The sequence below is a fragment of the Hirundo rustica genome, chromosome 3, assembly GCF_015227805.2.
Source record: "Hirundo rustica isolate bHirRus1 chromosome 3, bHirRus1.pri.v3, whole genome shotgun sequence".
Taxonomy (NCBI): Eukaryota; Metazoa; Chordata; class Aves; order Passeriformes; family Hirundinidae; genus Hirundo; species Hirundo rustica.
The window spans coordinates 69,634,194-69,657,257 of record NC_053452.1 but is presented as its reverse complement, the minus strand read 5'-3'; the positions used below and the strand labels follow the sequence as shown (position 1 = coordinate 69,657,257).

Below are 23,064 nucleotides of genomic sequence, written 5' to 3'. Positions count from 1 at the left end.
ATGATGTATGTGTGACGTGTTGCTGGGAGGGTCTCTTTCTGTCCCTCGGTGGTCGCAGAGATGAAGGCTGTAGTTGTAAGCTGGAATTCCTGAAACTTAAAGCTGATTAAGCAAGTAGAGAGAGAGAAAAGAAATTGGGCAAGGGTATGTTTGCCTATAAGCTTAGATAGTAACATAGTAACTTCCTGTTATCTTGAGTTATTTGATCTCCAGTGAACAAAAAATAGTTAATGTTTATCACACGTGCAAAGGAAACATGTCAAGAGGTGTGCAGAAGGGAGTGCTTTCTCTCCTTTTGTTAAGAAGCAGGAAAGACCACTGGGCAGAAGCGGTTCCCGCACGGTCTCCCCGGGCACAGGGCGTCCCAAGGGGAGATGGACAGCTGTCCCGGAGGACAGCGGGTGCCCCGAGAGGCCTGGGGCTGGGCGTCTCCTCGTCGGGGCTGGCAGCCCTGCCCTCGGGGAGGAGGGTGGGCGCCGGAGCTCCGCAGAGGCCAGGGAGCGCCGGGCAGGGCCGAGAGCCGGTCATCACCGGGAGCGTGGCCGTGTCGGGGCGTGCGCGGCGGGAGGCGCGCGTCTTGGGGCGGCTTCTCCTTATTTCGTTGCTGTTTGCAAACGGCCGGGGCGGAAGTTTCAGAGTTTCCCCCCTCTCCCAGCTCGGGCGGGACAGCGCTGGGCGCAGCTGCCCTGCCTCGCGGGGAGCGGACAGGGCCCGGGAGCGGGGCCAGGGGCTTGTTTACCGCTCTGCCGGCCGAGGGCAGCCCGCGGTACCCGTGTGCAGGCTCGGGGCTCCCGCCCGCCTCCCGCCCCCTTCCCGGCGGCCGTTAACAGCTGCCTGCCAGCCTCGCCCTCCGCTCTCCCGCTCCCCTCCCCGCGCAGCCCCGGCACGGTGCGCTCGCTGCCGCCGACACGGCGCGGTCCCGCCCCGCTCCACCCCCTCCGCCGGGGAGCCGGAGCGGCGGACGAGGTGGGGGGGGCGAGGAGGGGAGCGTGGCTTCTCCTGCCTTTCCCCGGCCCCCCTCCCTCCTCCCTTCCCGCGGCCAATCGGCGCGGAGGGAAAGCGCTCATGCTGCTGACGCCCCCGAGGGTGCCCCCCTTTCAAAATAAAGCTGCGGCGGGAAGAGGGCGTGCGCTGGCTTCTCTCGGTCCCGCGCAGCGGCGGGCGGACAGACAGGGACAGACAGGGCGCCGCACGATGCCCGCAGCCAGGGGCTGAAGCGGGTAGGGGACGAGAGGTTGCGAGGAGAAGGAAGGCGGGAGCGGAGCGCCTGGAGGGTCTCCCGCCCGCTCCGAGGATGGCGCCGGTGAGCGAGCAGCTGGAGCAGCAGGGCGCTGGGGGAGATCCCACCGCAGCGACCCCCGTGCCCGGCCCGCCGGCCGTCCAGGAGCCGCGGAGGGAGAACGGCGGCGAGTGGCACCCCGGGAGCGGCGAGAGCGGGGCCCAGCCCCGGGCGGCGGCGGAGGCCCCCGGGAGCCCGGGCTGCCCCGGGAGCTCCGAGGCGCCGGAGCCCCCCGAGGGCGGCTGGGGCTGGGTGGTGATGCTGGCCGCCATGTGGTGCAACGGCGCCGTCTTCGGCATTCAGAACTCGTGCGGGGTCCTCTTCGTCTCCATGCTCCGGCTCTTCGGCAGCAGCGAGGACAAGCAGCTGGTCTTTAAAACAGGTGAGGGGCGGCGGGGGAACGGGGTGGCTTCCAGCCCGCTCCGCCTCGGGCCTTCCCCGCCTGCCTCCCGGGCGCAGGAGGTGTCCCCGGCCGGGGGCTCTCGCTCCGGCAGTCAGTGCCCGAGCTCCGGGGGGCCGCGGGAGCGAGACCCCTCTGGAGGGCCGGGCCGGAGCCTGCTGGGGCGCTCGGCAATCCCCCCCGAGGGAGAGGGCAGCTCTCCTCCCCTCCCTGCGAGGGTGCCCGCTCGTAACCCTGCCCCCCGAGCAGCGACCTGCTGGGTAGCGGGGGAGAAGCTGCGGGAGAGGAGCAGGTGTGCTCCCGCTTCTTCCACAGCTGGATCTTTAGGCGTCCGCTGTCGTGCGTTATGGCTTACAATGCACGCTTCTGGTCTCAGAAGCCTTTTTTCCCCTGCCCCCGTTAGCCTAAAGGTTAGTCTAAATAGTAAATTACTAGTGGGGTATAGTGACACTTAGAATATGTCAAGAATGGGCTTGACAGTTACCAAACCCAGCATTTTTATGCGCAGATTTACTGCTGCAACCAATGTCACAAAACTCACCAGTGAAGTTAATGATGTTTACTAAACTTTAGAGACGTTAAGAGTACTCTCACACGTTCCTGATCTAAAGCACTTTAGACACATGAGATTCAGTTAGTTAAAAGGTAAACATGCGTCCTGTTTTATTTTATGTAAGTTTTCTGTTGAAAGTGTCTTGTACTCTGACTTTGTCAAAGTTGAGGAAATGCAGTTTTTGGTTCTTGGAATACCGACAATTGAAATTAAGGAACAGAATTAAAATTATGTTATAGTAAATAATAAAGTTGACTTACATAAAGGATAGCATTGTGTTAAATTATTAAAGTTAAATACTGAAGAATAAACAGTGTCTTTTATGTTTTGGCTCCTTTCTTGAAAAAAAGTCTAGCCTTGCAGGGTTGTAAGCCTTCTAGAAAACTTTTTCAGTACAGAGTGGGTGTTACAGAGCTTTTAAAATTTATGTCTTCCTTAATATTTGCATAAACGGGCCTAAAGTTGAGGTGTTAAGACAAAGAAGTTAATTTTCCTTCTGCAGCTTACTAACTATTTTTGTCTGAAGTAGAAAACCAGGGCAGGTGTTTGGACTGAAGTAGGAAAGCTGAAAAGCTGCGGTGGAGTGAGCATTAAGTGTTGTTCTCTCCAGCATTTGAACAGTTTGCAGCGATATACAAGGTGTATTCCCCAGTGCTCCTCAGCTAGGAGGATGGGAAGCTACATCTGCATGTCAGGTTGAGCGGTGCCTAATTCTCAGCAGGGAAATGCACATCCAGAAGTAGGTGCCTAGACTCCTTAGCCCGAATAGGAGAAGGATGAGATTCAGAGAGCGTGCTGTGAACGTTTGCATACTGACCTGGGAGCCCCTGGCCAGTCAGAAATGCAGAAGCGAATGGGGGGCTGATCCTCTGCCTGTTAGTTGTACAGAAGTGTAAAAACTGCTTTTTCTGAGTATCTGGTTGGGTAGTAACAACCTCTTAAAAATTGTTGTTACTGTAGTCAAAATAATCAACAAGAGAGAGACTGAAATTATCTCCTACCTTCCAGAAGGGTAATTGCACTACTGGTGTCTAAGTGAGGTGAGATTGTGGGTGTGCTCCATTCAAGTTTTTGAAAATTTGCCCAGTTGCAGAAAAAAGTGGGGGTGAGGGGGGAGGGAGGGAAATATAACCTGGCTTTAGAGCCTAGTTGTTTTGCATCCTGCTTAGAAGAACAGGAAGAGTTCTGAGTCCTGGATGCAGTCAGCTCCTCCTGTATTGCTTTTTAAGTGATTTGAGGAAAAAAAAAAGCTATAGCTGCACTGTGTTTTGCTTTATCAGATGTATTCTGGTTTGGGTAATGTAGAAAGCGCTAATTTTGCTTTTTTTGAAATCCAAATGGGTTCAAACTGGGGGAAATACTGCAAGATAGCTGCCTGGATTAGATGACTTGAATGCGTGTGAAGGAGGACTGCAAATACAAGAAGTCTCCTGTAAACAAATGTACAGCAGATAAAGTGTTCCTTTCCTTTTAATGCCTGAGAGGCCCTTGATGAGTTGGGATACTGGAAGGGAAAAGTCACTATGATTTTAGTGTTAGAGAAAAGTCTAGCCTGGTCATTCCCATGGTATTGATTCAAATACTTAATCTACTGAGTCTCTTGTGTTTCGACAGATGGCAACTCAAACCTGGCTGTGGTAACTGAGTTAGTCAAGTTCAAGGAATTGGAAAACTGGAATTTGTAATGAAAGTTTTCTTGCTGTGGGGCTTTACTTTGGAAAGCAAAGTTTAATAGTCTAATCTTTCTGGAAGAAAAATATTAATATCTGAAATGCTGATTTTTTTTTTTTTTTTGAGAGAGAGGCCAGTAATTTTTTGAGTATTCCAGGTAATTTCTTTAAGGTCCCCAGGTGTTGGTGGAATTTTGCAGTTGATACGCAGTGCCAAAGGTGTTGGTGGTGGTGGTGGCTTTGTGTTGGGTTTTTTTTGTTTGTTTGTTTTTTTTAACAATAGGATTACTTAGCTATTGCCAAGAGCACATGTGGTGCAAGAAGTTTTTGTGTGCCTGCTCTTTTGAGACCAGTCAGTAGTTGTCTCTTGCCTGGTGTTTTTCCTGAAAAGAGGAATCAAGTAGGTTATAATAAAAGCTGGTTTTGGTATCTCTTATTAACATCTTGTAATATCTTAAAAACCCATGCAAGGCAAAATGGGCGGTCACTAAATATCATAGCCTATGCTATTCTTGTTAGTGTTAGTAGTTGGGTGGGTGTTTATCAGCGTGAAAGGCAAAAAGGGAGGAGGCAGAATGGAGGAAGATGTAGTGAAGAAGTGATTCTGTCTAGCAGATGAGGAGTAGAAGGAACCCAAAGTATTGGCAAGGCAGCAAGGCTGTTTACAGCATGCTGCATCAGCACTGGATAAATAAGATAAAGAATGATCATTAACAATGTTGCTGGATTTAGGAATATTAATGGTAAAACTTGTGGGTCATAGAGGGTTCAAAAATGCCTTCAAGGGATGCCATTTTAAGAAAAACAAAATTTAATATAACAAGTACACAGTATTTTGGTATGTAGATTAGCAAAAACCTAATTTCTTTGCTGCCACATATTGGGTGGAAAAAAACAATGGCAGTGGAATACAGGAGGGTCATGGTCCTTGGAAATAGGGCAGACCTAGTTAGCATCTAGTGTTCAAATGCAATTGTAGTCTGATCACCCTGGAAGGGAAAGGATTTTGTCCAGACCAGTCCAGGGTCTGGTAGGAAGAGCACTTGGTTCCTTTCCCTGTTGGAGTTGTCACATGGGGATGAGGAGCACTGAGCCAGTCCCGTTATTATCTCAGATTTGTGAGCCCCATCTAGCCCCATGTTTTGTTCTCTTGATAGGTGCCTCTGTTGTATAGGTTTTTACATGCATATGTACCCCTACTTTTTTTCAAAAGGCAAATAAATGCCATGATACTAGTGGCAACAGAGATAAAAATGGTCAGTTTCATTAAAAAAAAAAAAAAAGTCAGATAAAATTACTAGTTCCACTACTTTAATTGCTCCTTGTTCTATGATTTGCAATGCTGGTTCTGTAACTCTACTGGATTACTCTCTTGTGTGTAAGTATTAAGTACACCTGTGTGTACAGGTGTCACCTGCCCAGGGAGTATGTACTGAGATTAGAGTTCTGAATCCACGTGTTTCCTTTGTTAGCCAGTGTTCCTAGAAGACACCACCTCACCTTGCCTGGACTGGTTATCTGTGTGCTTGCATGCCTCTGGGCTTGGCTCTCTAAGGCGCAGCCTTTGGTGATGTATCTGGATATCAGGGTGGTTGATTGGCTGGCTCAACACCGTTGGCACTCTCAGGACACTTGGTCCTGGATTGCTGAGAGTTCAATAGGGCAGAGAGGAGAACTCTGATTTTACTTCCACATTCAGGCTGTAATTCAGATACCGAGAAGACAATGTTCAATGACTACCGAGATCTACAATGGATAACTTCACAGGACAGTTTGAAGATTTCCTTTACTCTTTTCTTGAATCTTTTGATATCTCCCTGAGTTTTCCTCCAGAGATAAAGACCATCAGCAATTTCAATATAATTCAAGTCCATGTTGTGTAACTGTCTTTCAGAACCACACTTATGTTTGAAAATCTATGAGCTGCTGTATCCAGTAAATTGGGAACCTTGGCAGGCTGGACCTGTGTCACGTGGCTTATGAGAGAACAACTGACTTTTATTTTTAAGATGTAGTAAGTCAAATTTGGAACACAGAAATTATCAGAATACACAAGTGTAATTTGTGTGAGGTAGGAGGAAGTGTACTACTGTATAACACCTTGGTCAATAAGGATTACATTGCAGTGGAGGATGTAGTTCCACAAAAAGCTGGACTTCGGTTTTGAACAAAAAAAATCAATGAGGAAACTATGGAATTGCTTATAATAGTGCACATGATTATCAGTGCTGCTGTGGTCTGCTTTCTTTCTCATGTTTATGTGGCTATTGAAACCAGAGTGGGGAACCAACAGTGAGTTCTAACCCAAAAACTAACCTGATATATAAGCAGTAACTAATTTTATTCAGCTGCAGTCATTTTTGTACTCCTTTGACCCGGCTTTGTGATTATAAATACCTATGTAAATAAGAATTCTGGAGTAGTTGATATGATGGCTGGGTCAAACTGGAAAGTTGAAGGCAATTTCTGTAGTATGCTGTCTTTTTTTAGACCAAAATGATTAATACCACTACTGTTTATGCATACACACATGCAATGTTTTTATGTCTCTGGAACATTTCTCTTGTAGTCTTGTTAGCTATTCTGCAGAGTGATTGCTTAGGTCGTCCTTTTGTGGGTTTGTTTTTCTTTTTTCTTATATTGGATTTCACATGGGTTAGGTTCTTCCTGTTCCAGCTGCAGGTTAACTTGCAACAAACAGCTTTGTTAGGGAGAATAATTTTCCTATTATGTCTGAAATGCTAGTTACCAGTTGTTTTCTGTGGGTTTCTTTAGAGGCAGCACTTGAATTTCATAGTGATGAAACATCCCTATGGAATTCTAAAGATGATTGCCAATTGTCACCACTCTGCATTAAATCCACATGCCCCAAGTTATGAGCTCTGGTGTGCTTCCTGTCAGACAAAACTGTATCCTCTTAAATCTCCTTCATAAAAATCCACTGAAATACTAAGTTTTACTGTACTTTATTCATGAGAGTTTTGTTGCTTGTAAATTTCCTTTCATACTCCCAATGTTACTTCTTTGTCAATGTCTCTGTTGCTCTAACTCTCTGTAATGTAGAGAAGAAAGGTACTGTGTCACGTTACAACATGAGGCTTTGTTGTTTTCTGGCATGAGTGATGTACTGTGATGACATTGTGCTGTCTATTTTGCATTATTTACATAGCATAATGTATTTCTTGCTGCTTATTATTAGTACCTGCAGTCTGTGAAGCTTAGTTGACTTTGAAGTTTTCCAGTGTTCATTACTCCTTGCTCTTCAACTTTGTTTTGTTTAGTTGGTCCCTGTAGTCTGTTGAATGCCATTTTACTCATCCATTTTTTGGCTACCATTCTTTAAGGTTTTTCAGACTCCTTCCTCATTTTTGAGCTGCCTGAAATAACTGCTGTCTAAAGGGGAAGCTAGCAAAACATGTGTGTTTATTAATAAACCTTTTTCTTAGACTTAGCAAGATGTACCTGTACTTAGTGTTTCCCTATCCATAAACATGATTTCATCTTTCAACATAGTCTGCTTGCCTCTGGACACTTGCAGTTTTTTGATGATGTTAAGTCTCTTTTGTCATGATTTCTTTAGCATTCTAAAGGAGTGTTATTGAAGGCCACCTTGAAGTTTAAATGTTATTGATCTCTCTCTCTATTATTGAGTTACTAGTCTTGTATGAAGCAATGGAGTAGACTGCTCTTAAACTACGATAGCATAATATGTCTATATGTCCATTTACTCTTTTAGCCAGTTTGACTTAACTAGAGATAATTAACTGTAGCCTCTACTACTGTTGGAGCAATGTCTGCTAGAGCAGGCATCTAATGACCTTGCCCAGTTAGGTTTTGATCATCTGCAGGGATGGGCACCCCACAACCTCCAAAGTGCCAATGTTTGACTACTGCGAGCAAAGATTTTTCTTACCTTTAAATGGAATTTTCTCTATTTCCATTTGTGTCCATTGCTTCTTGTCAGAATACTGCTGAGAAGAGTTTGGCTCGGTCTCTTCACATCCTCTCATGGGGTATTTGTGCGTGCTGAGATTGCCCCCTGCAGCTTTTCCTGCTTGAACCTAACCAACACCACCTCTCTCAGCCTCTCATTCTGTGTCAGATGCTCCGGTTCCCTTATCTTGGCAGCCCTTTGCTGGATTCACAGTAGGAATCAGACCACCTGCTCCACCTTGGCATTGTTGGTGTTTCAGGCTTTTGGTGTTTGAAGGTCTCAGAGATGGTAAAGTCAATCCATTGTCACCTCCGGTGTCATGCACTGTGCTGACCCCCTCCCACATTTCCCTCACCTGGTAGCATAAATACTGCACCAGCACACACCTCCTCAGGCTTCTGAGTGCCTGCTGCCTGCCACGCTCTTTTAATAGAATTCTACACATCAGAGATCATGCTTTGAAATGAGAAAAATATTTGGAAAATTCTAACTTGTATTGCTAAGGAAAATAAGGATTTTCAATAAACATTCATCTATAATGCTCAGCAATTACCCAGTTTGGAATTACTTCTGCCCTGTGAGCTCCAGGGAAGGAGATGCACTGATTATTTGCATCCAAGCTAATGTAGCGCTGGTAGTATAACTGCTTGGTTTTACAATAGTCCTTGTGTGAAGGAATGATATACGTTCTTTTTTATATCTTCCACAGACTTTTTTTATTCTTTCATTTTGTGAACAAACCATGCAGCCTTAGACCACTGCAGTTCAACCTTCAGCAAATATGTACAGAAAGGATAATTCTGAGAAAACAATCCCTTGTGATCCCATGCTATCTGTTTTCATTTCAGAAATCTATTTTATTACAGTAACAGAAGCTCTTTTTAGATATTGCATTTTAATTTTCATGGGAACTGGATAGGAATGACTGGTTCTAATAGCTAAGTTAATAGCAGTCCTTTAGTAAGGATGGGACCAATTTAAAAATGATCAGTGCTAGTTTGTTCCCACACCCATTAAGGAATTACTGGGATGTTGAGCCCAGCCTCTTTGTTATCAGCAGCACGTCTATAATCCCACAGAACACGGTGTGACTTAGATGGTAGGGACTTGTACTCAGCAAAAAAGGCAGCAAGAGAATTGCTTCACAACTTCCAGTCCGAGTAAGCAGAGGTAGTGTAATCTTTGGCTGTTTATCTGCTGTAGTGTGCTTTGTTCAGCAGAGCTGGGTTTTACGTTTATCTTCCAAGTACTCAATAGTGTTTTTTTTTCTTTTGCATTTTTAAGAACATAGATTGGAGGAATAATAAGTAATTCAAATCATGTTAACTATTAATTGAATTCTCTTAGTCTCTAGCCATTGTCCTCTTGGAAATGATTGGTAAAATGTGCATTAAAGGTTGTCTTCTGAGTCCTAAACTGGATTTTAGCTGTTTTTTCAAGATGCTTCAATAAGAATATTGTAAATAGAAAATGCATTGTAAAATAAGTAATGCATTAGTAAAAATGCATGTAAAGTAAGTCTTTCTACTTCATTGTAAAAGAAGTATGTTGATATTGATACCACATAATTTTAGCTGTATTTTATCAGTGCTGTAACTGAGCAAGGATAAAACACTATGATATAATGTTCTAAATAAAATATGATCTTTAAGCTTTTGCAGTCTAGAATGAATGAGCTGTCCTTTTTTTTGGACCAAAACATAGCTTTCTTAGTGGCAAGTTCATGATATGAAACCAGGAACAGTGTTCTTGTGTACCAGGTAGGAAACTTTGTTTTGAAGAAAGAAAACCCCCAAATCCCCACTTTACTTAACTACAACATCAAAAGAGATTGTTCTAATGAGAGATGTCCTAGTTTTAGCGCTTCCTATATTGCCTTGAAAGCTTAAGATTCAAAGAATTCAAGAGGAAAAGAGAAGGTGAGTATTCATTACTGAGTGATCCCGAGCGAGTGCTGGGATGTGCTGTATCTTTGGAGACCTTTGTCTGTGCTGTCTTGTATCAGCACTCTAAACCTGTCTGTTGTCCTTAGAACTTAGACTTCTGTGACTTTTCCTGGCTTGGTTTCTGTGCCCAGGCACGTACTAGCCATGTGTCTCTTAAGGAGCTGCTTAGTCTGCTCTAGATTAGAGTCTGGACGGCAGCTAAGCCACATACAGAGTGAGCGGTTGAGCAACAACTGCAAGCAACGAGGACATCGGTGTAAAACAGATGGATTTGGCTGGTCCAAGGAGGCCTTTAGCTCTTGCCCAAAGAGCTGGAAGCACTAAGTGTGCTCGGGGTACACTGCCAGGGCTTTCTAGGACGGTAACTCGAGCCTGTGTTGTACCTGAACATGCAGGGATTGGAACATCTCAGGGGGTTCTGCAGGTCAGCCTGAGTCTGTCTGTTGTCAGTGTGCTCCGGCACCGTGTGTACTGTAGTAGTTTCAAAGAGGTCGGAACTGGCTGATGACATCTGCTTCTATACAATGCTGCTTGTTTTCATGAGAGGAAGGAGGGTGTGGTAGCAGTGCTTTACCTAAAGATGCTGTTAACCTCAGAGCATGTGAGATTGAAATTGAGAGCCTGAACTGTGGTGCATATTTTGGACGTGACAGTGGTATGTGTCATGGTTCAAAGTAACAGCCTTATCAGAAAGTTGATTTAGTATGGCTAGATAATATTTTTTTGAAGCTCGAGTATACTATTTATATAATAACTTTTGGATTCTCCTTCTATTTATTTGTGGAAGTACTGCCTGTTGTCCCTTGAGCTCATTGGATTAAGTTGTCATGTGTGTGACAAAACTGAAGGTGTGTACTTTAAAGAAAGCCTTTGTTGTTTTGGCACACAAAAGGGAATTTGAAGTTGCCCTTTGTTCTTTTATAACTTCAAGTAATTTCTTACCTTTGAAATATTTATGTCGCTTAGGCTCTTCAAAACACAGCATTGCATTCCAGACTTGAAAGAAATGATTCTGAATTTATAACTTCTTCTGCAGCTGGGTACTGGCAGTGATCTAGAAAATTAAATCAACACTAGGAAGTTTTCTGGGAGCTTAAATGTGCAAGCATGGGATGTATTTTCTAATCCTATCAGAGTTAACCCCATTTTTTACAAATTGAAACATGAAGCATTATCGGCTTTTTACACCTCTGTACATATCAAAGTTTTTGTTCATAGTGCAGCAGTTTAAGGAATATTTAGTTTCATGCAGTGAAATCACTGACCCTTGAAGGTGTGGGGGAGGTGGGACTGGGACAGAATTGAGTAAAGTAGTGGGAAGGCTGGAGTAGAGCTGCGCAAAATTGGTATGGACAATGTTAGGCTTTATATGCAGTCAGAAGTTTAGTCAGCATGGCCCAGCTCTAGTGTTCTCAATTTTTTTGCTTTTTCTGATATTAAGCAGAGAAAATAGTATGTTGCACGCAATTTATGCAACCTCATGCTGCAGTATTGATCTTTTGTATATGTGGTTTAAGGCATTTAACTTAATGTATGTTATGTTCAGTCGCTGCATTGAGGTCTGTGCCAACAACTGTACCCTGTATTAATATAATTTTTACCTGAAAATGTCAATATTTCAGCAATTGGTCAAAATATTTTAAAATATTTTGTAAATAATTTAACTGTGTTTAATAAGGATAATTGTAACTACTCTGCTGCTTGTTCTTTGGGATACTGTCTCTGAGCATTTGAGATTTCTTTTCTGTTTTATGTGGTATCCCACTTACCAGTATTCCAGGTGCATATTTACCTGAGTAGGTAAGAGAGGTGCTATAAACAGTAAACTTAAAGCCCAGGTGAAAAATTTTATCATGTCTTTAAAACTACTTCCATTTGGACCTATGTGGTTGTTCTGGAGTTTCAAACAAAAAAGGATGAGGGTTCTTAATGGGGACAGCATTCCTCTAGGTTTCAAGTTAAGGATCAGAACGGAAAGGATAGAAACTTAAAACTTGTAGCAAATTTTCATATTGAAATTATATTGTCTTCTGAAGGTAATAAATGTTAGCATTTCTCACAGCTTGCTGTTTATAAGCAGTGTGAATAATTCCCTAGAAACTGAGTGCTAGTTCTTTGAGATAGAGGATCTCAGCCTGAGAGATTGCTGGTCAGTATATTGTGCAGAAGATGGGGATAGTATAAATGGCATTCTTAAAATGAAAAGACTTTCATTTATACTTTTATAACAAAAGAGGGTTAGGGCTCTGTTTTTTCTTGATCTTTTATGGAGATCTATGGAGTGCTCTTCAACACAATTATTTGGGTTTTTTTTTTAAAAAGAGTAATTTCTGTGACTAAGATACCGCAACTTTGTTCCAATGGCTTAAAACCTAGTTACTGCTTTTCTTTTGTGTGTTAAATTAAAATGTGAAGTAGGAGAGGCTCAGTGAACTCCAAAAGATAATTAGGAGTGGTCATACTTAGAAATGGGTGACAGTAAGGTGGTCAAGGTGACCCCAACAGTCACCGTGTGCCTGAGACTATTGTCCAAATGCTTCTTGAGCTGTGTCAGGCTTGGTGCTGTGGCTTCCCCGGGGAGCTGTTCCAGTGCCCAAACACCCTCTGGGTGAAGAACCTTTTCCTAATGTCCATCCCTCCCCTGGCACAGCTTCAGGCCTTTCCTTTGTGTCCTGTCACTGGTCACCAGAGAGAAGAGATCACTGTCATCCTCCCCTCATGAGGAAGTTGTAGACTGCAATGAGGTCTCCCTTCAGTCTCCTCCAGGATGAACAAAGTGACCTCAGTCCCTTCTCATACTGGGTTTCCCCTCTAGACTCTCCACCATCTCTGCAGCCCTCCTTTGGATGCTCTCTAGCACTTAATACCCTTCTTATATCACTGCACTAGAAACTGCCCCCAGGACTCGAGGTGAGGCTGCCCCAGTGCAGAGCAGAGTGGCTCAATGCCCTCTCTCACCTGGCTGGTGATGCTGTGCCTGATGCACCCCAGGATATGATTTGCCTTTCAGTTTATGAGCTCTGCTTATTATGAACTTTAAATTTCATGACAGAAAAATCACAAACTAACTTTTTCTCTCAGGCTCTCCATGTCTTTATTGCCAGAACTATCACCTATCTATTGTGCAAAACTCTTAACTTGGGAGTAGTGAATTCATTTTAAGGCAATCTTGCCACCAAGTGTGAAATTATGTAACGAGTGAAGTCCTTTTTTTCTTGAGTAAGTGCCTGAAGTGGCCGACCTTTTAGTGAAGTGTTGTGTGTAGCTTTGTGTGAAACAAACATCAATTTAGTCGTGGGATTAACAGTTTGGGGGAGTGCATGAGTGTTTAGTGGGAGACTAAGAGGTAGTTAAAGAACGGTTTAGCAGTGTTTACACAAAGATAGCTGAAATTAGTGGAGTTCAGGGCTAGAGTAAATTCAGAGGAAGAAAAAAGAAGCCTCCATTTATTGCTAGGGCTGGTGAAGAGGCTGTCAAGGGGATCTGCTTATTCTAAAAGTGGAATGTCTTGTTAAGCACCCTCCATTGGGAATGCTGCATCCACACACATTTATTTGTTCGCTCATAAAAGTGCTTGTCTTCCAAAATGACTTGTACTGCTTCTGATTACAGCTATGCTTTGTTGGCATTGTTATTTGCTTTGGCAGTTACTTTTTGTCTTTAGCTACATCTCCATTTTTATGAAGGAATTTCATAATTGTAAAGCATTCTCCTGTGTGAAGTTGGTTTATCTTAGGTGGGCAGAGAGTCTGTGAAATTCTGTAAGTAATGAATTTCAGTTTAGTGTAAGGCAAGAGTTTCACAACTGTTTTGTGATAGAAGACAGTATCATAGCCCTTTAGAGTCGGTCTGTTCATATGCTTGTGTCCAATTTAAGGAGAGTTTCAAGTATTATGGTTACATTTTTGCCCTCAGTAGTTATATCTGGCATGTATTAAAATAACAAATGGGTAAACTATATATAGTTGCTCCCCTCCTTTACATTTTTTTCCTGTTTTTATCTGGGTCACTATGAGAGTGCTGAAGCAAATGTGATGGTTGGAGGTTTGGGGTTTTTTTATGTTCTGAAAAGCATGATATATACTGAGGTGAGACACAGTCTTCTTAAATGACACTAGTGCCAGTCATTCAGTGATACTTGGCAAGACACTGTACCAGTAATGTGCCTTTGCTTTCACTGTTTGTTTTGTTTTTTTTTTTCCTTTTAGCTTTGCTCTGCTTGTCTGTTTTGCTGCACTGGTACGCTGGGTGACATTTTCAGGCAGTGATGTAAAATATGCAAGGGTGGTTTTACACCTGGAGAAAATTGGCAAGGTGATAGTAGATGGAGGTCTGTTGAGTACATTTAGCAGTTTGTGGGGAGTTACTCAGCTGGGCAGATGCCAGTTTTTAACTTTAGGTTGGGCTGAAATTCTGCTGTTAACCCAAGCTGTGCTGACTCCATCTCTGCTGCCTCAAGTGGGAGCTTTGACTCCTCACTCACTCAGGCATCCTTGCTCGGGTGCTTTCACATAGGAGTCGAATCCAGCTCCAGGCGTCCTGTAGAACACCAAAAAGTACTGTCATACCCTTATGGGTATGTGGCACATCTTTGTGCTCTTTGCTCTAACGGTGTCTGCACTGATATGCACACCAGGTCACATTTACAAACCTGGTCAGCTGGATATTTAGGGGGTTATTGCCAAAGTTGTCTTTCCTTTGAAGGTTTATCAGAGCCTGATAGGATCGATAGAGAAAGCAGTGCCCCCTGGAACTCTTTGATGCTCTGATCTTGTATGTAGTGAGTAATTTAGCTCTATTTGCTGATGAGTTTTCCATGTGATGTTGTATGAACTTCAGCTTCTAATTGCCCTAGAATTTTTACTTTACTTCCTACTTTGGAAAACAGGCTGATGCTGACTTTGTGGCCAACACTTTTGGATGATTCTGGAAAGGTAAATTCATCTTGTATTTGGAATGCTTAATTTATATAATTCCCAACAGTTGGACTGTAATTATAGATGCTGGATCAATTTCAGCTATTTCCAAATGTGAGGTAGTTATAGGCAGCTTTTCCAGATGTGATTGAGGCCAGTGGTTTCTTGATGAGCAAAGTTAGTCTACAAAGAACAGTAAAAAAAAAAAGTGTGAAAACATCCAGAAAGTTTAAGTAGTTTACCAACCACCACTGGCAGAACTGTAAAGCTTGTTCTTGGAGGCAAGATAGAGCTGCTTGGTGTGTTCTCCCCATTCCCCATGCCTTTTAATCTTTTTGTTTCCAGTTTTGATCTTGGCAGGGTTATAGAGCTGCTGGCATACATAGATGCCAGCCAGTTATGTCCTGTCTCTGGGAGAGGGAATTCATGCTGAGTCCCACATTTGGTAGAAGTTGGAAACTGCAAATTGCTTCCTCTCCGAAGCAGTGCATTGCTTCTCTGAAATTTGTCATGGCAGGACCTAATGCTTTGCCAAAGTATCTGAGAGATACCAGTTGGTACCTGCCATTCAATTTTTTTTTTTTTTTTTTAAGTGTTGGCTGGGCTAATAGGCTATTTGAGGCTTTTGTTCATGTGTTAATTACATCTCAGGAGGATAACCAAGTACTTCTAAATGAAATTTGGATTTTTTTTTAGGAGGAAGCTGTATAATAGGCAAATCATCTAACTAGTATTTAGGTGGATATATCCAAATGCAAGTGGAATCATTCTGGTAATGACCACTAAAGAAGACCTTGCGGCAGTTAAAACTTGAAAAGTATTTAGCTATAACAAAAAAATTGCAGTTACTTTTAGTTTGTGTTGATATTAGATGTTAAATAAAACAACAGAATAATTTAATCTGAAAGCCTGGACATTGTTTGCTGATCTGTTTACGTAAAAAAGCCTGATTATGATCCTATTGGTGCTCACTTCTGTATATGCTCAATACATTCTATATATGAAAATGTTTTTATTTTGTTTTTATAATTTATTTAACTTGAATGTTCTGCCTTTTTTTTTTTTTTTTTTTTTGGAGGCTGTATGTGTTTTTGTTTTCGTGGGTTTGTTTGTTTTGGTTTTTTGACTAGATTGTTTTTGTTTTGTTCTGTAATTCTTTTAGTTTCTCTGGAAATAGACCAGTTGCTATGAAAGCAGTTTGGAACAGCATGCTGCCTGGTTTTGGCTTAAACAGGTGTAGGCAACCAGTGGCACTGCTGGGTATCTGCATGGAAATGAAGAGCCACTTCCTTCTCCTAACAGTTATTGTCTGCATATTGGCAGTATCTGGAAAGGTCAGTGCTGCTCTGTTAGAAAATGGCTTGAAGAATATTTTTGTTTTTTCCTTTCTGAAAAGAAATGCTATCTGAACAATTAATTTCAAGATTTTGCTGTGCTGTTGATCTTCAGCAGCAAGTTGTCAGGTCTGAGTTCCTGTGTGTATCAGCTCTGGATATTTTAGTGGTGAGAATTGCCAAGATGAAGCACTGGTTTCTACAGTTTCTGTTTGCAGCTGTCTGCTTTTCTGAGCTCTCAAGCCAGAGGTAATGCAGGAAAATGGAAATACTCTTCTGTTATTTTAATAGTTTTACTACTCTTACTTCATTTACTTTTACATTCCTTACATTAAATGAGGGAAGATTCTCTCCACTTTTGACTGGAAAGAGGGAAATGTAGAAGCAACACTTAATCCAATTAATGTATTTTCCTGCTCTGATTCATTGCCATGACTTTGAGCATCTGGTGGTAACTGAGCACGAGTTGCTTGAAGTCACAGAAACCCAATTCCTATTATTTCTGCTCATTGAAGAGAATAAATGAATTACCAGACACTAATCTTGGGATAATTGCTTGCTGAGCAGATCTTAGCTCTTAAAGAAATTAGTTTTGTAAGTTTATGGAGCTGTCAGAACTAGTGAACTATTAAAAAAAGGTTAACCACAAATGAACAGCAGCTGAGCTTTCAGTCTTCTATTCCTAACTATTGCAGTTGCACTTTCCAATATAGAAATATATGCAGTAGAGATAAATATTTTTCTTTCCTTTTGTTGTAGTTTATTCCCAGCCAAAACCCTCAAGGGTCACCCTTATGAGTTTTACTATTATTTATCAACTGAAGTTTTAGCTGGAGACTGAAGTTTGTCAGTGTTTCTGGCAGTACAGCGGTAAGAGTATGTGCAGTAAGATACAGTATGTACTGCTGTTTCAAATGTCCAAACCATTTTGGGTTTGAAGTAACTTATTTTGGGTTGGTCCTCTGATTTGGACATAGAGGAAGGTGTGTGCTTTTTAGCTCTAGACAGTCTGCCCTGTGTCATTGCATCCGTTCTCCTTATTCTCCATTTGACATGACTTAGGTGGGTTAGTGACCAAAATTCTGAGTTCTTCATAACTGTGTGGCCTTGTGATTTATGTCTTTAGGGTATTCTATTTAAAAGTCATGTTGCTTTTCACTGGTGGTCCTACTCCTTTGCCTTTGGAGAGCAGTGTGAAGGAGGTGTTAGGAGTCATCATTCATAATTCCTGCTTGGTTGTATTGACCTCACAGGAGTCTTCTACTGGGTCAGGGAGCAGACTTCCTCCCCCACACATATATCTGGAAACATTCAGAGCCCAAAAATAACTAGATAAGCAAGCAAGCCTCAAATACATGTAAAATTTTTCCCTGTAGAATAAAATGCCCGTTAAATAATTTTCAACCTTTTTTTTTTTTTTTTTTTTTTTTTTTTTCCCTTCAGGATAACTAAGGAGTACTTTAGGGATTCCTGGATCTTTCTGTCCTGATGAGTATTTTCTATCTCTGTAGATTGTTGTTATGGGCAGTCAATGCTTTTTTTTTTTTTTTTTTTGTGGCTATAAAAATTTGTATTTGCCTGCCAAATTTCTGTTCTGTATCTGGTCTTTACAAATAACAGTATATAGTAATTCAGATTTTTTTACACTGTTTATTATAAGGCTTAATGCATTACATGTTTGATCAAAACTCCACAGGGATTCTGACAAAGTGATAACAATGTCCTGGGTTAACTCGGATTAAGTACTCTGGTTGGAAGTAATTGTTTCATGCAATATGTTTCTGCCTGTCAATGAGAACTGCACTTCTGTCCTGTAGACAGTCTCTTTATTGTGGAATCTCTGCTTGAAACTTCCTCAGCTTAAAAAAGTAAGCTTTATTTATTCTCCTCCCGTTTATTTTAACTACTGTCGAAACATCAGGATATAGCAGACTTGTCATATAAGGACACTATTTTTGAAATTCTTTAGGGACAAACTCTATCCCTGTGACTTGTGTTTGATTGGTATTCAGAGTGGGCACAGACTTCAGAGCCCTCCTCCAGTCAATGTCCAGGTATCATCCACGGGTTGGTAACAGTGGAAGTGTAAAAGCTGTGTACTGTCACAGGTACTTGCTGCAAATATACGTTTTATTTTCAACACACAAGAAGGAAACAGCATTTCCTCTTGCACTCAGGGGCTTCTGTGTCTGAATGCAGAAACACACTTTTAGGAAAGTACAAAAGCAGAATCAAACTCAGCCTACTGTTTGCAGATTTGTTTCTGCCACAGCATAACCACAGTGCTTTTAAAAAAGTTTAATAAAAACTGCACACAGTGGAAATATGTCTATTATGGGAAGAAGGCCAATATTGTATGAATTTGTCATTGCAGAATTGGATATTGATAGTGAAAATATTAGAGTAATTAGAATTACATTTATCAAAAATACATTTGAATAGATTTGTGCAAAATGTAAAGGTATATTATTTCAAACTTCTGGGTCCTCACAAATGCAGTTGTGCAAACAAGAAAATGATTTATTCTTGGTATTTTTAGGTGGTCAGGAATATCACACTGTACACAGCATATCAAAAGCAGAATAAATTGAAAGGAATGTTACCTTTATTCCCCCCATTGTCTTTGAGTTTCCTGGACTACTGCTAGTAGAGATTTCCTTGATTTGGTATTTACCACTGCTTTTTTTTTTTTTTTTTTTTTTTTTTTTTTTTTTTTTTTTTTTAATTTAGAGTTCATTAGAATTGCTTTATACCTTTCTTGAGCACTTGAAAGTTGATTTGAAACCCAGATGGTTCAAATTTTGAATTTTATGAGGAAGTATGCAAAAGAATCAGTACACACATTGTACAGGCACAGAACCATTAAGATTGGAGTAGACCTAAGATTGAGCCCAGTGATTAACCCAGCACTGTTAAGATCATCATTAAACTGTGTCCCCAAATGCCACATCCACATGGTTTTTGAACACTTACTGGGATGGTGATTCCACCACTCTCCTGGGCAGCCTGTTCTCAATGCCTGACCACCCTTTTGGGGAAGAAATTTTTCTTAATATGTAGTTCACAATATCCTCTCCTGGTACAGCTTCAGACCATTTCCTCTTGTCCTATGACTTCCTACCTGGGAGAAGAGACCAACCTCTGTCTCGTTACAACTTCCAGTCCTGAACTTTTAAATGCAATCCAGGAACATGACATAATAAGAAGCACTGATGGCTTTTGTTTTGCACACAACTTATTGCATACATCTCTGGCTATATTTATCCTGTGATTTACTGCTTTTTAAAAATGGGATTTGTGTTGCTGTGACTAATGAGTGGTCACATTGTGTCAGTGTGCTCACTGGCATGACTGCACTTGAGAAAAGAAACTGACTTGGTGCTAAACCTGGTTATAAATGTTTTTGAATAATTGAATTCAACTTTTGTTTTTTAAAGTAATATCTTCAGTGGTATGAGAACTCTCCCAAGGAGAATCGGGAGCTGCTGACAGAAATACATAATAGATTCCATAATTTTCTGGCAGCAATTTCTTTATTAAAATTTATATTTTATCTATTGTTATAAACTTGAGCTTCTTGGGAACAAACCACCTAGGGTAAACTAAGGAATGTTTAATTTATCAGAAAATGTAACTCCTTGTTATTTCTACTGTATCTTCTTCCTTGTGTTTGGTAGCTATTGAGAAAAGAAACTCATTGCATAAAAATATTCCAAGACCTCAATTTGTAATGTTGTGCTTTGCATGGATCCTCCTGCTGATTTGCAAGGAAGATTTATGACCTTTCTTTTCAAGCGCACTGGCAATGAATTTTAGAGGAAATAGCCGTGCTTATGAAAACTCTCCTAGCTGTGGTGTCTGTATGAATGACAGGCTGGGTAGGATCTCTGGATCCCCATCCAGAACAAGTTCAGTCAGATCAGATTACCTGGGGCCTTTGTCTGGTTGGGTTTGGATAGAGATCCCATATTCCTTCTTCCTCCTCTTGTGTTACAGCTGTGCACCATTGAGCAGTATAGATACATTTTTACTGCATTTAGGTAACTGTAGATGTCAATAAGATCTGTATTCCTTGTGCCTCCCAAAATTTTCCTAAGGCTGAAAACCCCCAGATCTGCCAGTCTTGCCTCCAGCATTAGGTGCTCCAACCCTCAATTACCTTAGTGACCTTTTCCTGCTCTCGGTCCAATATATCAATGTCTGTCTCTTGCTCTGGGGTGCAGAGAACTCAGAGCAGCTCCAGATACAGCCCCATAAAAATGGAATGCCCATGTCCCTCAGCCTGCTGGTAATGCTCTTGCTAATGCAACTTGGAGTGCAGTCCGTTTTTCCTGCTGAAGGGCACACTGCTGGCTCACACTCAGCTTGTGCCCATGAGGTCTCACGTGTCCCCTTCTGCGAATCTGCTGTCTAAGCAGTTGACCTGCAGTCTGTACTGGTTCCTGTTCTTTCATCCCAGGTACCAGACTTTACATCTGCCTCTGAATTCCTTGTGTCTGCTGCTGTCCCTTTTCTCAGCACGTTGAGGTCCCAGCACACAGCAGCCCTGACCTTCAGCATATCAGTCACTCCTTCCAATGCGATAGGAGTTGGTACATGTGAAGTGTTTTTTAATACGTGTTATCTTTAATAAAACCAGCTGTATGTTTTAATGCTTAGTAAGAGAATTTTCCGCACTGGAAATTGATCTAAGAAAGTGTTCTGTATCCAGTAACTCGTGTTTACAAATTACTAGTAATTTATCCTTACTAAGCTTAAAAAGTAATTTTTCCTGTTATACACCTTCTTCCCCATGGTGAGTCTGATTTTTGAACTTGGAGAGGCTGAAGTCCATGTGACATCAATTGCATTTAATACCTGTGGACTTCAGAATGCTCAGTTGTAGAGGATGCACAGTTAATATTTATTTTTTTAACATACTCCAGGCTTCCTTGTGTTCTAAATGTGCTTTCTGATAATTTTGGGAGTCCCATCCCACTTTTGTTTGATGAGAAATTAAAAAGTTAATTTCTCTGTTAGATCATCCATATATATTCTCTCTCTCTCTCTCAAAAAACAAAACCAAAAAAAAACCAAAAAACCAAAAACCACCACAACAAAAACCCCCCAAACAAACAAACCCCCAAAACACTCCCCCCCACAAACAAACAAAACAACACCCCCCAAAAAAACCCAAAATAAAACAAAAAAAACCCCAAACACACAATAAAGCTAACTAAACAAAAAACCACCTTTTGGCTGCACTCAACTGAGCTGTGTTTTAAGATGTGGAATTTTGTCTCTTCACCCCTTCTCTGTTTCCCAGGTGATCAGTTAATATTGTCATAAAGCAAGGGGCTCAGAATGGATTCCTTCTGGATGTTGCAGGTAGCCGCTCTTTGTATGCTAATTTGACCTCTGGTTGTTTCTTTAACCCACTTTATTCATGCCTCCGAGGGCTTTTCTCTTATCAAACAGAAACTTTGCTTTTCTAAGACTCTTTTGTGATGGATGAGCCTTTTGTTGAAAGCTGCTAGAAGTTCCATCTTTAAACATACTTTGAATGGCATGTTACTTTAGCATATCCAGATAATTCTAGATAAGTGATCATATCTAAACACTGTTTTTCTTAAATGCTTTTAATCAAAAGAATGTAATCGTGATTCATGATTGCTAGATGAATGATAAGTATTTAAAGCTGCTTTTAGATGTGCAAAAGTTCATGATATTCAGCTGCTTTGAAGAGGTCTTGTATCAGAGATGGTGACCTCATTGTGGTGAACAACTAACTACTTCTGTTTTGTTTTAGTGCTTTCTGGAATAAAAATTAGATGAGGGAGGAGACTATTCCTTTAGAAAGAAATACACCCTGTAAAAGAATAAGGAAACTCAGTTCTAAGTTTTTTTCTAGTTTCTTAGCAAAATGCAGAAAACATACTTAAAAATATAAATTGTAATTATGTACTGAGGTGCCTTTGTTCTTCTTGAGGAGGAGTTTTAAAAACAATTCCTAGTCTTATCATTGCCACATGGAAATGCTGGGGTCTTTCCCCCTCAAACAAGAAGAAAAAAGGAGGTTTTTTCCCTATCCCTATCCTTAAAAAAAAACCCAACAACTTTTTCTTTTATCTGACTATATTAAAGCCATAAAAAGGGTGGTGGTCTTGAAGCTTCTACCAACTTGCACCTAGCAAATATTTAGTTCTGATTGTCAGGAAACCTACTATTTATGCTCAGCAATACTGCAGTGTATGGTATAATCTGTTTGCCTTGGCAAGGTTATGTGAAGATATTTGCTGAGTGGGGGTGAGGGGCAGGGGAGAAATACTGATAGAAACTTTCATGCCTTATTCCTTGCAGGCTTTGGAAAAGCAGGAATGACCAAGTTTGACAGTAGACATCTTGAATATGAGCAACTTGAATGAATTTGTCCTCTGTCTTCTAAGGACCTGTCCCTAGTTGCATTTATGAATGGAAGAGAAACACGTAAAAATAACATTGTTTCTTTGGGTCTTTTTATTTTCAAGTTTCTATAATTTCTCATATGAAGTCTGTAATATTCTTGCGAGCAGTAAATTGGTTGTAGAACTCCCAGAATCCTTTACTAACTATGTTAAAAGTTTTTTGGTGTTGGTCTGTTTGTTTTGGAATGGATTCACTTCAGAGCTTCTGAAAGTAAAAGCATTGCCTCAAGCTAAGCATGATGTTGGCAGGAGTTGTGCAAGCCTCTTTGTGTAGTTTTTGCCAAAGAACCTCATTCTTGACCTGAAATATCCCTCCAGTTTCCAGCTGTGAGCTTCATGAATGAACAGTATGAATTTTGACAAGCTGATCATTATTCATGCAGAATAATTTATTAGATCAAATTTTTGTTCCTAATTAGTTTCCCTTTGTTTTTTAACAAGATTTACATTGTTTTCACTGTCTTCTTATCAGCTCTTACTCTTTGCTCGTGTCATTGGGTTGGGTAAGTAATTCTAAGAAAAGACAGAAGGATGCAAGTGACATGGGACATTCCATTGTCTAGTTTAAATGTCAGATACCAGAAGTAAC

The 23,064-nt window shown here is 41.4% G+C and overlaps 1 protein-coding gene across 1 annotated transcript in view; it reads left to right on the top strand.

Annotated features, from left to right (window-relative positions):
• The first annotated feature begins 966 nt into the window (after positions 1-966).
• The window catches only part of SLC16A10 (solute carrier family 16 member 10), a 73,710-nt gene continuing 51,612 nt past the window's right edge, over positions 967-23,064 (top strand). Inside the window, exon 1 of the mRNA XM_040058607.2 lies at positions 967-1,661. Coding sequence (XP_039914541.1) covers positions 1,295-1,661 — 367 coding nt within the window. The 5' untranslated portion in view covers positions 967-1,294. The remainder of the gene's footprint in view (positions 1,662-23,064) is intronic.